Raw genomic sequence first — 18,122 nt, 5'->3', positions numbered from 1 at the left:
TTATCACATCAAGCCTCCATCCTGACAGTTACATCACAATGTTAATTATATACAAAGGACATGTCTATGCTGTTTTCCTGAGAGAGAGAGCCCAGGAGAGCCACCATGAAGTCCCTCCCTGTCCATCTGTTCATGCTCCAGGCAATCCAAATCCAAAAATCAAGCAATACGAAGTTGACGCTAAGTTGCACGCTCACAGCAGCCTTGGAGTGGCCCGGTGCTGCTCTAAGGTGACCACATTGCCTTACATCCAGGATTTGGAAAGCTGGGAGCAAGGAGGCAGGACCTGCTTCGTGATGGCACTGCCAGGCTCAGTGCAGACAACCACTTCCTCTTGGGTATCCCCCATCCTTTTGCATTATAGTTTCATAGCAGCTGGGGTCAGGAGGGATTAACACGAGAACATCCAGGATGTTCGGCTGCTTGAGCGCTGCTCTCCTTCTGAGCCCTCCAGTGAGCCTATTATGGTCACCCATATTATGCCCATTTCTTAGGTTTTACCTGTGGTTTATACCACCTACCCATGGGGTTTGCGTCCCCCGCTCCTGTTGAACGCCCTCATTTGGTTATCAATCTATGGTCCTGTGATTAGACACAAACGTAACCTCACAGATCATATGAGCAATCCCCCACCCCAGCACCAGCCACCCACCCACCCGCAGGAGGCTGAGAAACATCCCTGTAGATTACTGTTCAATGCTGGTCCTGGATACTGGTGGGCAGGAGCTCTTTTCGTTGTAGGAGGTTTCAGACCACGTGCTCAGCGAAGCAGGGGGACTAGTGCATGGCTTGCTGTGGTCACAGAGGCACATCATCTGCATCACTTTATTTTCTAGGGTTCACACAGCCTAGTTACAGAGAGCGTAGCGGAATTAGGGCGCTTCTGCGTATTACCTGATTGGAAAGACTTCATGGCCTTTCCCAGGAGGAAAGAGCACTTCTGGGTATTACCAGGGGCATGTCTGAGCTTCGCAAGGGGAGAAGACGCTGGAGGAGGGTTTCAGGTGGTAGGGGAAGTGGAAGTGGTTATTACTTGGATGGGTGGGGGATTCCAGAGACGATGGAAAGAGAGGAAGGGGATTCACCTGGCAGGAAAGGATGAAGAAGGGGCTGTGAGCTGTGCTGTGGTTTCTACTCACTCATGGGGGAGGAGGCGAGTGGAACAGGCAGCAAGTGTGAGGAGGAGGCTGCATAAGTAACCCAAAAGGTGGCTGATGACATCAGCTGTCTCCCACAGGGCACGGTCCTCATTGGGCGTGCTTGTCTCGAAACTGCACCGTTGGGTCTCATCTGCTCCATGACTTAGTGCCGGGGTCTGCCAGAAACTTTAGTGGTGATGAAAAATGGGGAAGATAACAGGTCAGTCCCCCAGTGTGTAACTTCTGGAGGAGATAGACATCCAGTGGGGGTTTCTAAGTAATTCCTCTGCCAAAAAGCAGCTCACATAAGCTCAGCCTTGTCAATGCAACACTCCTCCTGCCTAGCTGGGCAGGCCAGGGAAAGATTAGGGTGCCACTATGCTGGGAACTGGGCAAGCAGTTGCAGGCTTGGTGCTAAAGAGGTTGCAACCTGGGATAAGAGCCAGTAGGTGAGTGACAGAAAAGGAGCGGGTGCTATGGATGGGATAACATGAGCTGGTGCCTGTTGGCAGAGCTCTGCGGGGATGCTGGTGCCCCTGGGCACTTCCTGGCATGCTGCCCTCTTGTTGTAATGAGGTTGCTGTTACCTCTCCTCTAATCGGGCATGTAAGGTTGGAATGGAAACACTCGTGGGCCCCAACTGACGGTGGATGGGCAATGCCCAGTGGTCTGACACTACAGCAAACCATTTATACTGCAAATGATTTAAAGAAACTGAAATCCCAAACAAAGTAAATCAGTGGGTCCACACCTTCTTAAACTCCAGGACCCCTTGTTAGGCTCGAGTCCCACTTAGAAAATGCTAGCTCTTTGTTTTGACTGCAGACTAATCCTGGAGCAATTTTTCTGTTGCCAGGAACTCGGAAAGACCACAACAGGGCAGCATGCAGAAATCTCTGAATTTAGTACGTGAACCATGTTTCCACAGCACCCTGGTTGAGAATCATTGCATTAACTACTGCCCTGAACATCCATTTCAAATATATGTCAGCAAAAAAAAGAAAAGAAAAGAAAAAGATTATACATAAAGCTACAATAATTGTCCTTTCACAAGCCAAGCATGAGGCAGGTCCAAAAACTACTTCACAATAACCTTGTCTCCACCTGGGGACTGGCAACTACATTTTTTAAATAGTTTATTTGCCCCATAACTCAACTTCTACCTTCCTGGTGCAGTTACCTTTTTACTATCACTTCAACTTGATATTCACTGAGTGCATTTACACATTCATTAATGCACGGTAGTTATTGCTCATTAATGTGCCACGGTTATTGATTAAATTTAGTACTTGTATAATCGAGTACTAAATCAAGTACTATGCTCAAGTACTAAATTATGTGCAGTAATACTGGTACAGGCCTTTTTAGTGATGCTACAGTAGCCTAATAATACTGTGCAGTAGCATATCAACAGTTTTTGTGCTGTGATGTGCTACTGTGCAGAATTATTAGGCTGCTGAGCAGTTATTGTCTCATGTAGATGTGCCCACTGAGGTTCAGATTTGGGTGGAGCTGAGTACTACTTGGATGGGCTCCTATCAGTGGCTCTTCCCTGCCTCTCACCCAAACCCCATTTATACAAGCAGTAATTCCTGCTGCGTTTTGGAAATACACCCAAGCAACCTCACTGATTGCATCTTGGCCAATGTGTCCAACTTTTTTCTTCAGTGATATTTCTTCTCTGTGTCGTCTTTTTTCCCTATCTCCACCCTGGCCAGCTCTCACTCCTCCCCCCTGCCCATTATATCTATTAAATTGAAGTGTTCTGCCTTATGCTTAATTGCCTGACCCCATTCCCTCTCCTCTTAATTTTATCCTTCACACTGTCACATGGCTTGCTGCTTATTCCTCATTCCTCTTCTGCAGCATGTTCATACATTTGTAAATGAGTAGAGGGAATGGCTGGGATGATGTAGTTGGGGCTGGCCCTGCTTGGAGCAGGGGGTTGGACTGGATGTGACCTCTTGAGGTCCCTTCCAGCCCTCCTGTCCTCTGGTCCTTTGAAAGAGCTGAAGATCTGTGTGAGCAGCAGGCCACAGGCAGCAGCCCAAGACCTAGCTGTAGAGCAGGGCTTCCCAACTTTTTCCATTTAAACACTGGACCTTTTTTTGCAACCCCCACCCCCCAGAAAGATGCAGACAAGATCAACAAGTCATAAATATGGCACTGTCATGTTTATGGTCTTTATATGGTTCATTTAAAACATTTACAGTCATTTTAACTATTGCATAGTTATAAACAGGAAGCCTTGTTCACCAAAATTGGTCAACACCATTGAGCGTCTTTGCAACCACATTTTTTTTTATCACTGCAAACTCAAACGGGGGTCACGTCTCCAAGGCTGAGAACTGCTGCTGGAGAGAGAAGAAGTAGGTTAGGTACTGGGCAGTTGAGAAGTTGAGTTGAGCTGAGCAGCCTGGGAAGTCTAGAAAGGATCCCGACGGGGCTGGGAATGAGGGGGACATCATACGAGGAGGAGGCATGAGCTGCATCTCTGGTGTCATCCATGCCCTAGATGTGCCAGGGTCTATTAGAGCTGGTGTATGTGGGCTGGGAAGAGGCACTGGTCTGGTCTTAGGGAAAGTGTGTGGGCTGAGCGTTATACATCCCATCCTTTCTGCAGCCCCTTTAACCTTGCTCAAGGCAGGATCGATAACCCAGCTGTATTAAATTTTCCCCACTGCTCTCCTTTCAGCCGTGGCAGGACCCTGTCAAGCTTGGCGGCAGGCCATGCGGCCTCTGCCCCACGGGGTAGCAGGAACCACAGGGAAGCATTCCTCGATTTCCACTGGCAAAGTTGCCTTTCAAGGCTTGTAACAGGGAACAAGATGGCACCTGAGTTTTCCCTCACAAAAGGAGACATTTTTGAGCTAGTTCAGAAAAACATAGATGTAAAAGCATCTCATAAAGGAAGCAGGATAGGTTAAAAGCCGTGCAAGGCTCTCAACCTTGGTCTTCCCTGAGACGAAAAGACAGGTCTGGGAGCAGAGTCCAGGGTTTAATTTCGAGGACAGTTGCTGTGAAACAGAGAAACTGTCCCCTTATGATATAATCCAGCCAACTGCTCCTCCAGCTCCCCTAGCGTGACCAGCGTGATGGCGTTCTTGTCGTTCTCCGCAATGACTGCCCAGGACCTCCTGTGGTTGTTATCAACCTCACAGCAGGCGGCAGACCAGATGTGGCTGGGCTTGTTGACTCGGCCTTTAGCTATATAATTGTTGCCGGGAACCACTCCCACGACGATGTAGGTGTTGGCACAGTCTGCAGTCCTGGTGGCCATGATTGATTGCTCATAGTTGTTCCATTGCCCACCGTTGAGTTTCTCATACTGCGGCACGATGTTGGTCAGGGTGAAGGTTGAGGCCTTGCTATCAGGGTTGGGTTGGTGCCCATTGGGGTTCAAATGGCCCCGGTTGCAATTAGTAAGGTTCTTGTAATCTTGGAGAACGGCCTGACTTTTTTTAATCTCATTTTGGCTGACATTGAGCGTAGTCATGAGGGTCCATTCTGTTTTCATTTCCTTCGGGTAACTCGACCCCATCAGCTAGGAAGTAGAAAAGAAATCAAAGTCAGGCACATGTGTAGGAGAAATGGAGCAGGTGACCCGAGAAATCTGCATTCTTTTGTGGGCAATTCATTTGTCGAAAAAAAATACCAACATGAAGGGGATTTAGAGACGACTATTCCCACCTCACTGCTCCAAAGAGAGAGGAGAACCCCTACTGGACATGCAATAATGCCCCTGCAGGAAAGCAAGCCCTTAACAACTATGAATTTTGCAGCAGGCCCAACCCTGTGCCTATAAGCCAGAATCATTAAAGTTAATATATAATCCCAGCTGCCTATGGAGAGTGGGTTGGTACCGTAGCTCGTCCCACTGTTTGTCCAATCCATCAGTTGCTTGAGTCCCAATAATACTAAATGATACGGATACCGAACAGGTGAGGTACTTTGCAGGGAGTTCTGTGCCTCCCTGTGACGTTGTGAACGAAGCAGGGGTACATGCAGCTGCAGCAAACAGCTGCACAGGACCACTGAGGTGCTCAAGCTATTGCTTCAGCTTTTATTTCAAAGAGCGCTGCTTCTCTGATCAGCTCTGTGGGCCCACCAATGTGCTCCAGCTGAGCAGAGCAGTGGTGCCGTCTGAAGGAAAAGCCACAGCCAACAACTCGGTGGCCCATCCTTGTTTTATCGACCCATTGAGAACGAAGCGGGTTGCAGACCATCCAGGCACGAATGATCCAGGCTCTGCTGCAGTCTGTGCAACTGTAGCACCTTTCCCTTGAGGGTCCCAAAGCACTTTACCAGGATAAAGCAGCTCTCACAGCAGTCTGTCTAGAGGAACAAACATGCTGCGACTCAGGGTATGTCATCCCTGTCCTTCTGGGGGAGGGATGCTTGCACACACCCCACCTACCTGCTTCCACTTGCATACGCTAACCCCAGGCCGGTGGTGATGAAGCCACCCTAGGGACACCCCTGCCTGCCTCTCTCAAGCTGACCAGAGACAGAAGCCTCAAGAGCAGCTGCAAGGGGGTGCCCCAAGTGTCACCTCACTACCAGAGTTTCATGTGTGCTGTGTTTGGTTGGACATGTCCAAGAATGTCTATTTTTGAGACTGCTGGCGCAGGGACATGGTGCAGGGACACCCTTAGCTGCACAGCAAGTCAATGGAGAAGTGAGGAATGGGAACTGGCCCCTGGAGCTCCCACTGCTCTGCTGTAAGTGTGCATCCCTGCTACTGGGATCCCTGCCACAGCTATTGGGCAGATCCTCCCATCAGATCCCCCCCCGCTATTGGGATCCCTGCCGTTGGGATCCTACATTACAACACAGGGAATTCCCAAAAGCCAGTCCCACTTGCGTGTGTCCGTGTGTGGGGGGAGGGGGCGAAGGGTTCGGGGGCAGGCACGTAAGTGGATTTATTGAAACCTTCAGTTCTGACGTGTCCAGGAGTGTGCCCACTTGTACACTAGCAAAGATGGGAACCTACCTGGGGCTCTACCATCCAGGTGTTAGGCCTCTTCCCATCACCCGGCTGGTAGAGATAAGCAGAGTAGATTGGGATACGCCGGTTCCTGTCGTATAGGGTGGCATAGCGGTACTGGTTCTTGTACCGCTGGCAAATCCTGGCCGCGCTGTCCGGTTCGAGGGCATCGCCTGGGGGCGTTCCACCGAAGAAAAACTGAGGGCACGTGCCTTCAAAAGACGTTACCACCTCGGTGCTTCCCAGCCAGAGGCAGCACAGACAAACCTGAAGCAGGACCAGTACCAGCAGCATCCTGGGGAGTGGGTAGGCGCTGCCCTACCTAGAGGACAAATACACGGTGACTTCGTATTCAACTTGGAGCCTGGTCACAGCCTGGTTCTCCAGGGGAGCAGAGGGTGGAGAGGGTGCACCCAGAGGGTCAGGGCCAAGGCATAGCCACTTTACGTGCTCAGCACGTTCCCTTATAAAGGGGACATGGATATGGAAGTTGGTGCTTCCCCTTGTGCACACAGAGAAGGAGGTGGGGAGGGAGCCAGCGTCAACCCTTGGTCCTGACCGAGTCACTGTATGAGGAGTCATGAGGAGGGGGTGAGGTGGCTGATTTCTATCTAAGTGCAACTGTACTGGCTCACCGATACCACCTGGTTGAATAGAAAGCCACTCTCCTGACTTGTTTCTGTGGATAAAATCCAAGGGAAGGATTATTGTTATTCTCATTCATATTCTTATTCATATTTCTGGCATTACTGTAGCACCTGGGGGTACTATGGACCCCATTGTACCAGATGCTGTAGAAACACCAGCCAAAGAAAGTTGGTCTCAGCCCATACGGCTCACAGTGGAAAATAAGAGACAGCAGATAGATGCAGGAAGACAGAGACAGTGAAACCATGAGACAGTATTAGTCAGTGCAATGGGCAGCAGCTTAATTGCTGCCAAGTTTCTGGAGGCATCATAGCCATTACGAAGGAGCGGGGTTAAAGGATAAAGAGGCAGTTTTGTGGCTGTTTCTGGGGCATCTCCTCTCAAGACGGCAGGTGGGCTCAGCAGCCCTAAATATACTGAATTTGGGGCATGATTTCCCCAAGGCTTTTTCATCTGAGAGGAGGATTAGACCCAGTCATTCACATTAGGAGCACTGCAGACCTCCTGACTACTAATGACCCACCTGCCTGCCCTAAGCAGCTAGCAGGATCACTGTTTGGAGAAAGCCCACCACAAAACCCCCAAGACAACACCCACACCTCCTAGATGGCCTATCTGCTGCCAGATGTATCCCAAGATGCAAGAGAAACTGGCCCCAATCTTTGGCTCTTCCTTTCTTTTAGTTTCCCTAAGATCAGCTAACTCTTGGGTATCAAGGGAAACCAAGCTGAAATAACTTTTCCTTACAGCCTGTAGAGTCAACACCTGTTTCATAGGTTGCCATAACAGAAAGCTTTGTACACCACGATAAAAAACTGTCCCCATCCAACAGTACTGAGATAGCACCTGCCATGTGTAGGTGATACAGCAGCTATACTATGCCCAGGTTCAATCTAACTGGGAATTTAAGACATAATCCAAAGCCCATTGCTAGTCCAATAACTTGAATGGTCTTGGCATGTACTGCATTGGGGTGGATTAAGAGTCCTGGAAGTACATTATGTTTTTAGGTATCTCTTCCCGGTATCAGAGTTTTTCATGCTGAGCCAGTTTCTTGGCTTCTGACTTGTCTCCCATTTGGGCCTTGAGATCTAGAATTTTTAAAGGTATAAATAACACAATTTTTTGAAATATAAAGAAACCAACTTACCAGAAAAAAACAGCTGCACCCAAATCTGCTACTTTGCACAGAGGTTGTTCAGGCTCTCAAGTGTTCAAATTCGCAGTCCCAGGGAAGCCGGCTGCAACCCTGAGGCTGTTTATATATGTTCCTGGAGAAGGAAGGATTGTGCGTCATTAAATTTTATCCAATTTCTCGGGTGGTATTTGGAGTGCAGTTCTCCAGGGGCAGAGCTGGGGCCACTGTCACACTTTTACTATTCAATACATCATTCACAAGGTCAGTGACAGCACTTCTGCCTGTAAGCTCCCTCAAAGTTTTTATAAGATAATAGTAAATTTCCTTTGTAGGTTTTGTGGGAATTATCCAGGTGACTTGGCAGCTGGTATTTATATAGGTTTTATGCGAGAGCTTTTCTGTCATCAATAGCAACCCTGAACCATAGCCTGTTTTCCAAGGTCATGGGACAAACTCCAGATCTGCGCAACGGAGCAAAACAAAACCTCGAATCTACATGTTTTTGGATCGGGGGGGGGGGGGACTCCAAATCCACATCTGGATTTGAATTTTTCTGAATGTTAAGTGTGTTTGGACCCATTAACTTGATTTGGGATAGTTCAGTGTAGAAGTAGGTTTGAGCTTTGAACTCAAATGCAAATCTGGAGCTATATTTTGGGTTTTGTGTAGCATTTTGTCCTTGGTCTGCATCTACCTGATAGAATAATAACCCAGTGGACCATCTCTGAAGTAATGTAACATTGATATCGTCTCTGCCCATACAGGATTGTAATCTTCTCAGAAGAAATCCGATATCAGGGTCTTTGCAGGAAGGTCCTTAAAGGGGGTGATGCTACTATTTTAGGGGCTAGGACCAGTGTAGCAAGCTTCATAGTAAGTAGACATAAAGATCCTTATTGGAAGGTAAGAGTATACATATACAAATAATTTCCTTGCATTAAATACTGCATCTTTCTCCAACCATCAGCTCCACTTCTGAAAACTTCAGAAGACGTAGCTAGTCATTTTGTGACATAGCTTGCAGAATGTGGTGATGATGTCAAAGGATGTGTGTTACATAACGTGTGAAGCCACCAGGGATACCGTATATCAAGACCATGTTCTGGTCTAATGCTCACCAGAGTCTTCTGCAGCCTCCCTACAGCATCAGAACAGCTAGGCTCATTATTTTCAGTTATCCCCAACTTTGCTTTTTTGCTTTCTGAGCAGATAGGTATAGGCCTCTCTGGAGTACTGAAGAATATATATACTGCTCACACAAAGGCTTTGTGAAAGCAGCTGGCCGGAGTAGGCTTGACCGGCAAACCTGACTGATGTATGAACTCCTTATGTAAGCCAAATGGGTTCAGACACGGGCCAGATGTACGCTCCTGTCATGAGATGGGAGGAGGGGATAGCTGTACAAAGTGCTGCATGGATGAGTACTGGGAGGATAAGGTTGGATGGGAACACCCTTGTCAGGATCTGGAACAAGCCCATAATACAGGATGGCTCAAGATATTCAAGATACCGCTGGATGTAATATGTAATTTGTTTTGACCACTGTATAAATGCAGAATTAGAAATAAGGGGAATTTTGTATTGGCCTAGAAGAGCTGACATGGGGTTGCCTGGTCACGTCAGATCATGACTGCGTTAGGGCCATGCCTTGTAGACAATGAACCTGGCCGAGCCTTTGCCCCCGGACTGAGCCTGTGGTCATTTTTTAAAACAAGATTGGTGTTGGGATCTCTTGACCGTGACTTTTTAGAGCACCACAGCCCTTGGGTCTTCAACACCGACAACATGATAACTCCCAACGAGGACAGCGATGGAGGCAACAGGGGCTATTCTGTGGGGGATAAACATGCACCCCTGAAAGGGCATGGGAGTTGACACAGTGCACTTGGCCAACAGTATGACTATATACGCCTACAGAAAGCGGTAGGGCCCATACCCTCATCATGGTCCCTAAGGGCCTTCTTCAGGACCTGCTGGAAGATACAGTGCCAAACACTATGCAGCAACTAAACGAGTGACACTGGTACAATCTGAGTAGCAGATTTCAAACCACTTTCGGAGGAGCTGCCTTGCTGTGCTGAAAGACGGCTCAGGGAAGATAAAAATTGCTTGCTTGCTTTTTTTATGGAACATCCTTGGGAAATTCCTGGGTTAGCTAACAGCTGGTCTGGAGAGAGAAAATATTTATTTTGTATATCTTCATGACATTTATGCAGCAATCATTCAGAAAAAATCTTATTGCCATTCTGTGGGAAGTCTCTCTGCCAGGAGCAGAGTAGGATGCCCAACATTTTATCACCTGCATTTTACAAAGCTCCAATAACTTGGTTTTACAATAAACCAAAGAGGACAATAGCTTGAGAACATGCAAAGACCCAACAGAAGGAAAAGTCCCTGTCTAAGAATCATGTATCGGGAATCACTGTTTGTGTACCCTATATCACCCCTGGTTTTTATGGTTATCAATATCTGAATTGTAATGCTGAATTGTAATGCTACATGGGACACAGATTTATTTATCTGCAGTTCCAAGCAATGGGATTAATAATTCAGTGGTTTAATCAACAAACCTTGGTGGCACTCGCTACCAGTTTGAGGTGCTGCTTTCCAGGCCGACCGGGTATTCCCAGGGATCACACAACTGCTTGCCCTTAGCTGCAGCTCATTTGTATCATTAAAGCCTGCAACTTTTCCAGTTCCAGGATGAGTGGCTCCAAGAGCTCCATTTTACAATAGGGCCCTTCCTGCCCTCCAGAAGAGTTGAACCCTCTTCCAGTCCTGGGGTCTGAGGCTGAACAGGAATATAGCTTATCCTATGACGTAGAATCATAAAATCATAGAAAGTGAGGGAGGGAAGGGACCTCAGGAGGTCACAACTAGTCCAACCCCCTGCTCAAAGACGGACCAGCCCCAAGCAGATCATCCCAGCCAGGGCTTTGTCTAGCCAGGTTTTGAAACCCCCCAAGGATGGAGCTTCCACCACCTTTCTGAGTGACCCGTTCCAGTGTTTTACTACTTTCCTCGTGAGAAAATTCTTCCTTATGTCTAACCTAAGCTTCCCTTGCTGCAGCTTGAGCCCGTTGCTCCTCGTCCTGTCTTCATAGGGGTGGCCCAAGACATTTGAGAGTGTCAGTCTGTCTGCCACAGCACAAGTTCACACTGTGAAGGAGGGCTTCACAGTAGGGCTGTGCGAAGCTTCGCTGGCTGTTTCATCTCAACACTGTTTCGACTCATTTCAAGCTCAAAACAGCAAAATCAAACTAAAACGAAGGGCTTCAAAACAGCTTCGAAACGAAGCAGAACGGAACGGTGATTTCTAAATGAAACAAAACTCACAATGAAACACTGCTCCGTCGAAATGTCGACATGGAGGTCAAAGCAGAATGGTGCTGTTTTGCACAGCCCTACTTCACAGGTTTTTTCCAGGCTTTGCTGCATCTAGCAATCTGACCCACGTTCCCCAGTCCTTTCATCAGTTTTACTCTTAAGCGTCTTTCTCAACCCCATCCTTTGGGAGTCTGTTCTCTGTACTTTTTTTTCATCTTGGATATGTTTCCTACAGTACACAAAACTATACCTACTGCAGGATATAATGGTCATATGCACTACTTTTCCCCTAAAGGGTGGGTGGATCCCGGTAAAAATGACTTGCTCCTCGTGTATTGTATACACTTTTATAGCCAACAAAATGCTTTAAAGAATACAAATAATGGGATCAAAAATAAGGGTGAGAGCATGTAACATGGTCCAAGGGGCCTCCGATAAGGTAGTTGAACTACTGCCCAGTTCTGTCACCAATGCTGTTTTAGCATCACTGTTGCAATACCCAAACAGTCATGAATCAGAAGTGGCCTGGAGGAATAATAACTAATAGAAGATCTTTTTGATCATTTGCAGATTTGTTCGTGCCTACCCAGCTGGAAAATTGCTGTTACGCTGTTCCACAGAGCTCATTTACATAAAGATAAATATTTAATTTATCGATTTTTCTTTCCAACTTCCAGGGTTACGTGGCGGCTATCCCAGTTATAACAAGAAAACAATTGTACATTTGCATGCACCTCTTTTCCTGTTGAAATGCCCACAGTGCCCATAATTACAAACAGATGCGATGAGCACAAGGGAAGTCAGAGGTGTGACCAGTCACACTTGACTGCACACCACTACGCCAATGGTGACCCACTGGAGGAGAATACGGTAATACCATGTTCACAGTCCCAGACCACCATGAGGATTTGTTGTTTTGGCCCAAATCCTTCAAGCCTTCAGTCTGTTAACACAGCTCCTCCCTCGCTCACTCGCCCGCCTGGATCCTAGGCAGCTCTGCCTTCAGTTGTTTGGGGGTTTTTTAACTGGTAGGAATTAAAATGACTCAATGGCAGACTAAGCAGCATTACAGTTAAGCACTCAAGGTGGCATTTCTTTTGCAGCCTTCAGTCATTTAGTGGCAATTTCTTTGTTTTTTAAATCAGATAAGTTCCTCCCATCTCCGGGGATAGCGGGGCTAACAAAAACCAAAGGGAGGTCCTGACTATGGGGTTCTCTCCTAAAAACATTGGCTCTGCATATTCCTACTTGAGGCATTGACACCTCCTGGCTTGAAGCAATGGGTGACTTGTTACCCAAGGGCACTGCATCCTCCCTGTCAGGAAGCACAGAGGCTCTTGGAGGACAAGAAAAGTTTTTTACTGGTCTCTACAGATCTTTGAGAACTACCCCGGGACAGCCACGGTTGCAAACACCCCTGCTACTAAATCAGCTGCAAATGGAAATACGCATAGGCTGCCCAAAGAAGAAATATTACTACCTTTTTTGGATGTCCACGATTATGATTGCAGTTTCTCTGCTTATAATACAGAATGATAGAAAACACAGGCAACTGGTGCCTCCCGAGTCTGGGAGGGCACCAGATCGCCAGCCGGGGGTGGGTCCGGTTTTGTGGCTGATGCTTCCAGGGGGTGTACGGCTGATTTCAGGGGGTGCGTGTGCACCCATGTGCACCCCTTATGCATTGCCAATGACAGAAAATTAGGGTTGGAAGGGACCTCAGGAGGTCATGTGTAGCCCAACTAGATCATTCCAGGCAGGGATGATGATATACCGTTTTATTTTGGGTACAAAACAACAATACTAGCAAATGAATGTGCAATAATTAATCATTTTTGTATGCCAGGAATATTTTTTAAATGGCATGGATGGCAAACAGCCTTCGCATTTATTCAGAGGCCTACTTTTTTCCTCATAGGCATTTTCACTTTATAAACCGCAGAGGCTGTATATTCACGTCGTGTTGCCTCTCCTATTCATGCTGCATTTTTCTAACTACCTCCCTCCTGCTCCTGGACGAGTCCATTTTACAGCTGTCTGGACTCCAGCTAACTTTCTTCATTATACAGGGATTGTTTGGCTGTTCCCGATCAACAACAATTATGAGCCTGCTGACTTAAACGGAGAGTGCAACAGCTCCGTTGCTAGCTGGGCTCAACTGTAGTTGCTTATCTATAAACAGTAAAAAGGCAGATTAGTAAGAAGATAAATGTTATTACATGTTATTGCACTGGGCTTGATCTCCAGTTTCCCCTGGACAAAGCTGGTGCAGAGTTATTCTGTTTTCATAGCCAGATATTGCTGCCTACAGGCCACATCAATTTAGTAATGGGATAAGGAGCCTAATTGACTCCTATGCCACTTCCAAGTGAATTGCCCAGATGAGCTGCTATTCAAATGTTTATCTGGCAGGTCTCCATGGTATTTAGCATGGAGACTGGTGGCACGAACCTCATCGCTGATATTATTCCATATTACTTTCAGGTACAGCCAACCTCACTCTGACTGTGTTAATGGATTTCATTTGAAAGAGGTGCACTGGGCATTTCTTATCATGAACAGGACCTCCCTTTATGGCTGTTTCACTTCTCCTTCTGCTCCCACTTTGCTGAACAGTCAGGGCAGAACCCGTCCCTGGGGGGACACACTTGCTCTTTCAGTTCTTGCCTCCGCTCCGTCCTTCTTTATATCCATAAGTTGGCCGCTTGAAGGACACATCTCAGCTCCTCTCCTGCTGCTGCTGCCCTTGCCTGATCCCCATCTACTACCCAAGCAGCCAAACAGGTTCGGCTTCCTCCAAGCCATGAGCTGGAGAAGGCACTTTCTGGGTTTTAACTCTAATTTTTTCTTTCTCTTTCCTGCTGTCCTGCCCAGAGTGCTCTCAATTATTTTGGCATAAGCTCAGCTTTATTTTTAAAAGCCATGCAACCCCTACAGAAACCCTGCGCTGCTTTGCTCCTTCTTTTTTTCCTACATAAAAAAGATAGATGTTCCCAGGAGTGGATGTTACGATTTGTAGCCTGCTCAAACACCGCTCAGTTTTGCACTGCCAGGGTCTTTGACCCCATCAACTAGATCAGGATCTCCAGTATCCAGGCTAATGGATGCTGGCTGCTTGCCTCCTAGCTGGCTTGCCTATTTCCTGGCTATTTGATGACTTTTAAGGTCAAACCAGCACAGCTCAATTATTGTATTCACCATAACCAACCAATAAAATGAAACATACCTTCTCAATCTGTGCTCTGTTGCAGGCTGCAGCTTATTCATGCAAACAAGTGCTTCAAATACTTTGACACACTCCCTCTTATAGCTAACTTCTTCACGATGCATCATTCTATAGCACGAACTAATTTACTTCTGTTCACATTGAAAGGAGAAGTGCTTCCCATAGCACACAATGCCAGGCATAGTTACTGAAAACCATGCAGTATTTTGAAAAAAGAGGAATCATAAAAATGCAGTGCATGGGGTTCTTGTTTCCCCAGCACTGAATCATGACTGGGCCATTCTTGGAAAAGGTGCCTAGATTCACGATCTGGTTGCTTGGCTCTTTGCACAGCATTGTGGAAATTTGGTTAATTCCTTATCACAGCCACAGAAAAGCCCCCGGGTATAACATGTGCAAGCTACGCTGGGTAGTCAATAATATCATTCACCCACAACGCTCACATGCCTTCTACTCAGAGAACGTCCCAAGAAATCATGCAGCGCCTGTAAACCTCTGCGTACAAATGAGGCAGGGGTCTCTCCAGAGACACAGCATCTCTCTCTGTAGGAACAGGGGGCTGGACAGGGTGTCTCAAACCTCTGAGCCCAGTCTGCTATCATCAAAAGTGACTGTTTATATCAAGTGTCCACACCAGCCCCTCACACGTGCCACAGACCATGCACCAGACACCCCACAGCAATCCAGGCAAAAAAGCAAGAGAGACAAGGGCCCTGTCACTGCAATGGCAAAGAAGCTGTCAGGTGGATCAATGCCCAGATGGTCCCAGGAAGAGGACTGTGCCTCAGGCTATAAACCCGGCTGATCATCGCTGCAAGCACAGCAGGACAGCTTGAAGGAGGGCTTGTGACTCAGAGATGCACAATGCCTGCCCTTGTCCTGGCTGTGCTCCAGGAGGAAATCAGCTCGTCCTGGCCTCATCAAAGCAGCATTGTCTGCATCAGGTGTGGCACCAAGGGCCCCTCTCACTCCTCTTCCTCTTTGTCCACCGGTGTCCCGTGAAAACCCCTCCCCTTCGCAGGTGGCAAGCAGGGGACACGGGGGGCTATGGGGAAGCCTTGCACACCTTCCCCTCCGCACAGCATGTGACATCCTGGGCCTCCCTTCAGGTTCACAGAGGGATCAGCAGCACTGGCTGGTTGCCTAGCTCATGAACGGCGCCAGCCAAAGAGTGTCTCATTTGGCCTCGTTTCATTTGGCACCGGTGCCTCCAGGACATTGCCTCCCTCCACCCATGGCATAGTCCTCTTTATGCAGTATACATAGATAGAGCTATGCTCCTCCTTAGAAAAATCTCAGACCCACCTGATCAAAAACCACATGCACTGAGGAGATCCAGACACCCAACCTCTGAAAGATGCCTCAGACAACAAGGGAGGGAACGCCAGTCATGGAGGGTGACGTCCCTGATTCAGTGCAAATTTTCCATTCCTGTTGCCTAGAGAGCATCACATCATGGTCAGCAGATCCAGTCCCAAGGGTATCAGCTGATGTGCTGGGAAGAAGCAGCAGGCGTTGCCTTAGCTGGCCCTGGTCTGCGTTGCTCACAGAATTAAATACATAAATAAAAATCCCGGTGCTGTTGGTACAGTATGGCAGGAGTCCTGGAGAATAAGGCACCAAAGTCTTCCTCTCTAAATAGGCAAGGCAGGCAAGAGCTGAGAGAACGGAAGTGCAGATTAAAACACAGGCAGCAAGTGACCTGCTCAGGCCTGACAGTGAAATATTTGCTGCCTCCCTCACATACAGGATTTTAGTCCTGGTGTGTCCTCCTTGTGCTTTGTGCCTGCTCTGCCCCTACCTGCTGGCAGGTGAGGCCACCTGAGCCATCCCCATCAGTCGTTGTTTCGGTTCATCTTCTCATCCTGTGGCAATGCACCAAAATCACAGGCCAGGGCTGGAATGCAGCATTTCACTACAAGTCTCCGCCCGTGCGAAAAAAAGGAATGACTTTTGCAACAAAGCCTGGGTTTATTTTTTAGGAAAGGGGGCTAAAGATCAACATTAGCACCTTCCACATCAACTTGCAATCCAACCGTCATCTAGTGCAGATAATGGCTCAGGGGGACGCTGGGTCTTTACCTGGGAAAGGAGCCCCAGCTGCAAAGGTCAGCTAGCCTAATGGAGCAACCCCATGCAGACTGCAATAACCTGCTCTTGAGATGACATAAGGATGGACATATTCTCCTGAACAACTGCAGATGATAGGAAACGTCTTTGATAGCCAGTGTCACCAGGACATTTACTAGCAGGTAGGGATCCACACTACGACCATTGGGGGAAAAGTACACGCACCCTCTCTGCATTTTATATGTCTCTTTTAGCTGAGCTAAATCTTACCAGTTAGCTGTTATGAAGACCTCAGCTTCCTTTGATGCAGAGCAAGAGGCTCCTTTGTCTTCAGGAGGATGGAGATTTTGACTTGAGAGCCGAAGCCTCACAGCCTGTGTTTACTCCCTATCTGCTCCCCTAACAGCTCTCCCCACCCATCGAGCAAAAGGAGCAATAGAAAGAGTTGCCATGCTGCTTACCGTTGTCCCCTCACCACGCTCCGCCATCCAGGGGTGAAAGCGGCATGGGGTCCCCGTGCAGTCAGATGGGCTGTGAGGTCCCCTCTGATCTTCTTGTTCTGTGTGTGGGATCAGGGAGACGGTAACGCCAGCAGCTGCTAAGGGAAGACAGACCCTGCTAGCAGATGGCATTGCCATCACCACCACAGAGCCACTGCTGTGATCCTGAAGCCAAGAGCAAGCTCCCACTTCCTCCCCTCTACTCAGAGAGCGAGATGGGAGCATCACTCACTGCTCCGTGATGACGGTAGTAATCCCACATTACTGTGAACTCCAGCACAGCTCATGGGGCAGATGTCTGAGAAACCCTAAGATCTGTCGTAGGTCCTTCTCATTGGCTTCACGGGCCATTGCAAAACTGTCCTGGGAGAGCAATGCTGTTATCAGGGCTAAAATCTGGCCGTTCCCTTATCTGAATCCTCTCTTGTTTCTCCCAGTTGCACACCCATGACCCCTCCCAGCAATTCACTTCCTTCTTTGAGGTTTAGGTGTGTTACATAATAGCAGGGAATTATGCATTGTAATGCATGCATTAAAATCCTGGCTGCAACAAGTCCCTTGAGGGAAGTTCCCTGATTTTCAACAGGAAATCTGACTGCTGCACAGGAATGAGAAATACCTCCTGGCAAGGAGCAAAGACTCACTGTACCTGTACCAGGGAACAGGCCCTTGAAGGAGAGGGGACTGCTCTTTGATTGCTGGTTCACTGTTTTGCCCATGAGCCACAGATTTACTAACCCTGTGGGCAGGGGTGAGGAAGGCTTCGGAGGTTTCACCCCAGATATAGAGGTGTTTTTTCTCTCATCTGCCAATACTGTGTCTCTCACACAGGGACAGACCTAGAGGCTGGAGCACGAACTGGTTCGGTTCCAGCCAAGCCCCTTTGATCCCTGGTGGCATTATTAATTTTAAAATGCAGCCCATCCTTCATCGACCTAGCATTTGCATTGATGAAAACATGCAGTCAGGAGCTAGTTATGTCACACCATCACGGGTGGGCTTTAAAATATTGGGACTATCGCAGTCTCTGCTGAGAGACTTTGCAGGAGCTCCCCGGCAGCCTGGGACTGCGGGTAAAACTCAGCTG

The 18,122-nt window shown here is 47.9% G+C and overlaps 1 protein-coding gene across 3 annotated transcripts; it reads right to left on the bottom strand.

Annotated features, from left to right (window-relative positions):
* Positions 1-3,298: 3,298 nt before the first annotated feature.
* LOC149865454 (endonuclease domain-containing 1 protein-like) lies at positions 3,299-17,370 on the bottom strand. Of its 3 annotated transcripts, XM_090041564.1 has the most exons (5): positions 17,268-17,357; positions 16,997-17,133; positions 7,925-8,045; positions 6,133-6,448; positions 3,299-4,683 (listed from the first exon to the last, which is right to left on the bottom strand). In XM_090041564.1, the coding sequence occupies exons 4-5, from the start codon at positions 6,418-6,420 to the stop codon at positions 4,138-4,140; spliced, it is 834 nt and encodes a 277-aa protein (XP_089897690.1). In that variant the 5' UTR covers positions 6,421-6,448; positions 7,925-8,045; positions 16,997-17,133; positions 17,268-17,357; the 3' UTR covers positions 3,299-4,137. The 3 variants fall into 3 exon arrangements, with proteins under 3 accessions (XP_089897690.1, XP_089897689.1, XP_089897691.1); XM_090041563.1 differs by having other exon boundaries at positions 16,997-17,370; XM_090041565.1 differs by lacking the exons at positions 16,997-17,133; positions 17,268-17,357 and adding an exon at positions 15,771-16,188.
* Positions 17,371-18,122: the final 752 nt, after the last annotated feature.

The sequence above is a fragment of the Crocodylus siamensis genome, chromosome 4, assembly GCF_052110815.1.
Source record: "Crocodylus siamensis isolate JL-2025a chromosome 4, ASM5211081v1, whole genome shotgun sequence".
Classification (NCBI taxonomy): Eukaryota; Metazoa; Chordata; order Crocodylia; family Crocodylidae; genus Crocodylus; species Crocodylus siamensis.
Note: the sequence above shows the minus strand (reverse complement) of the source record. Positions and strands in the feature narration are given on the sequence as shown.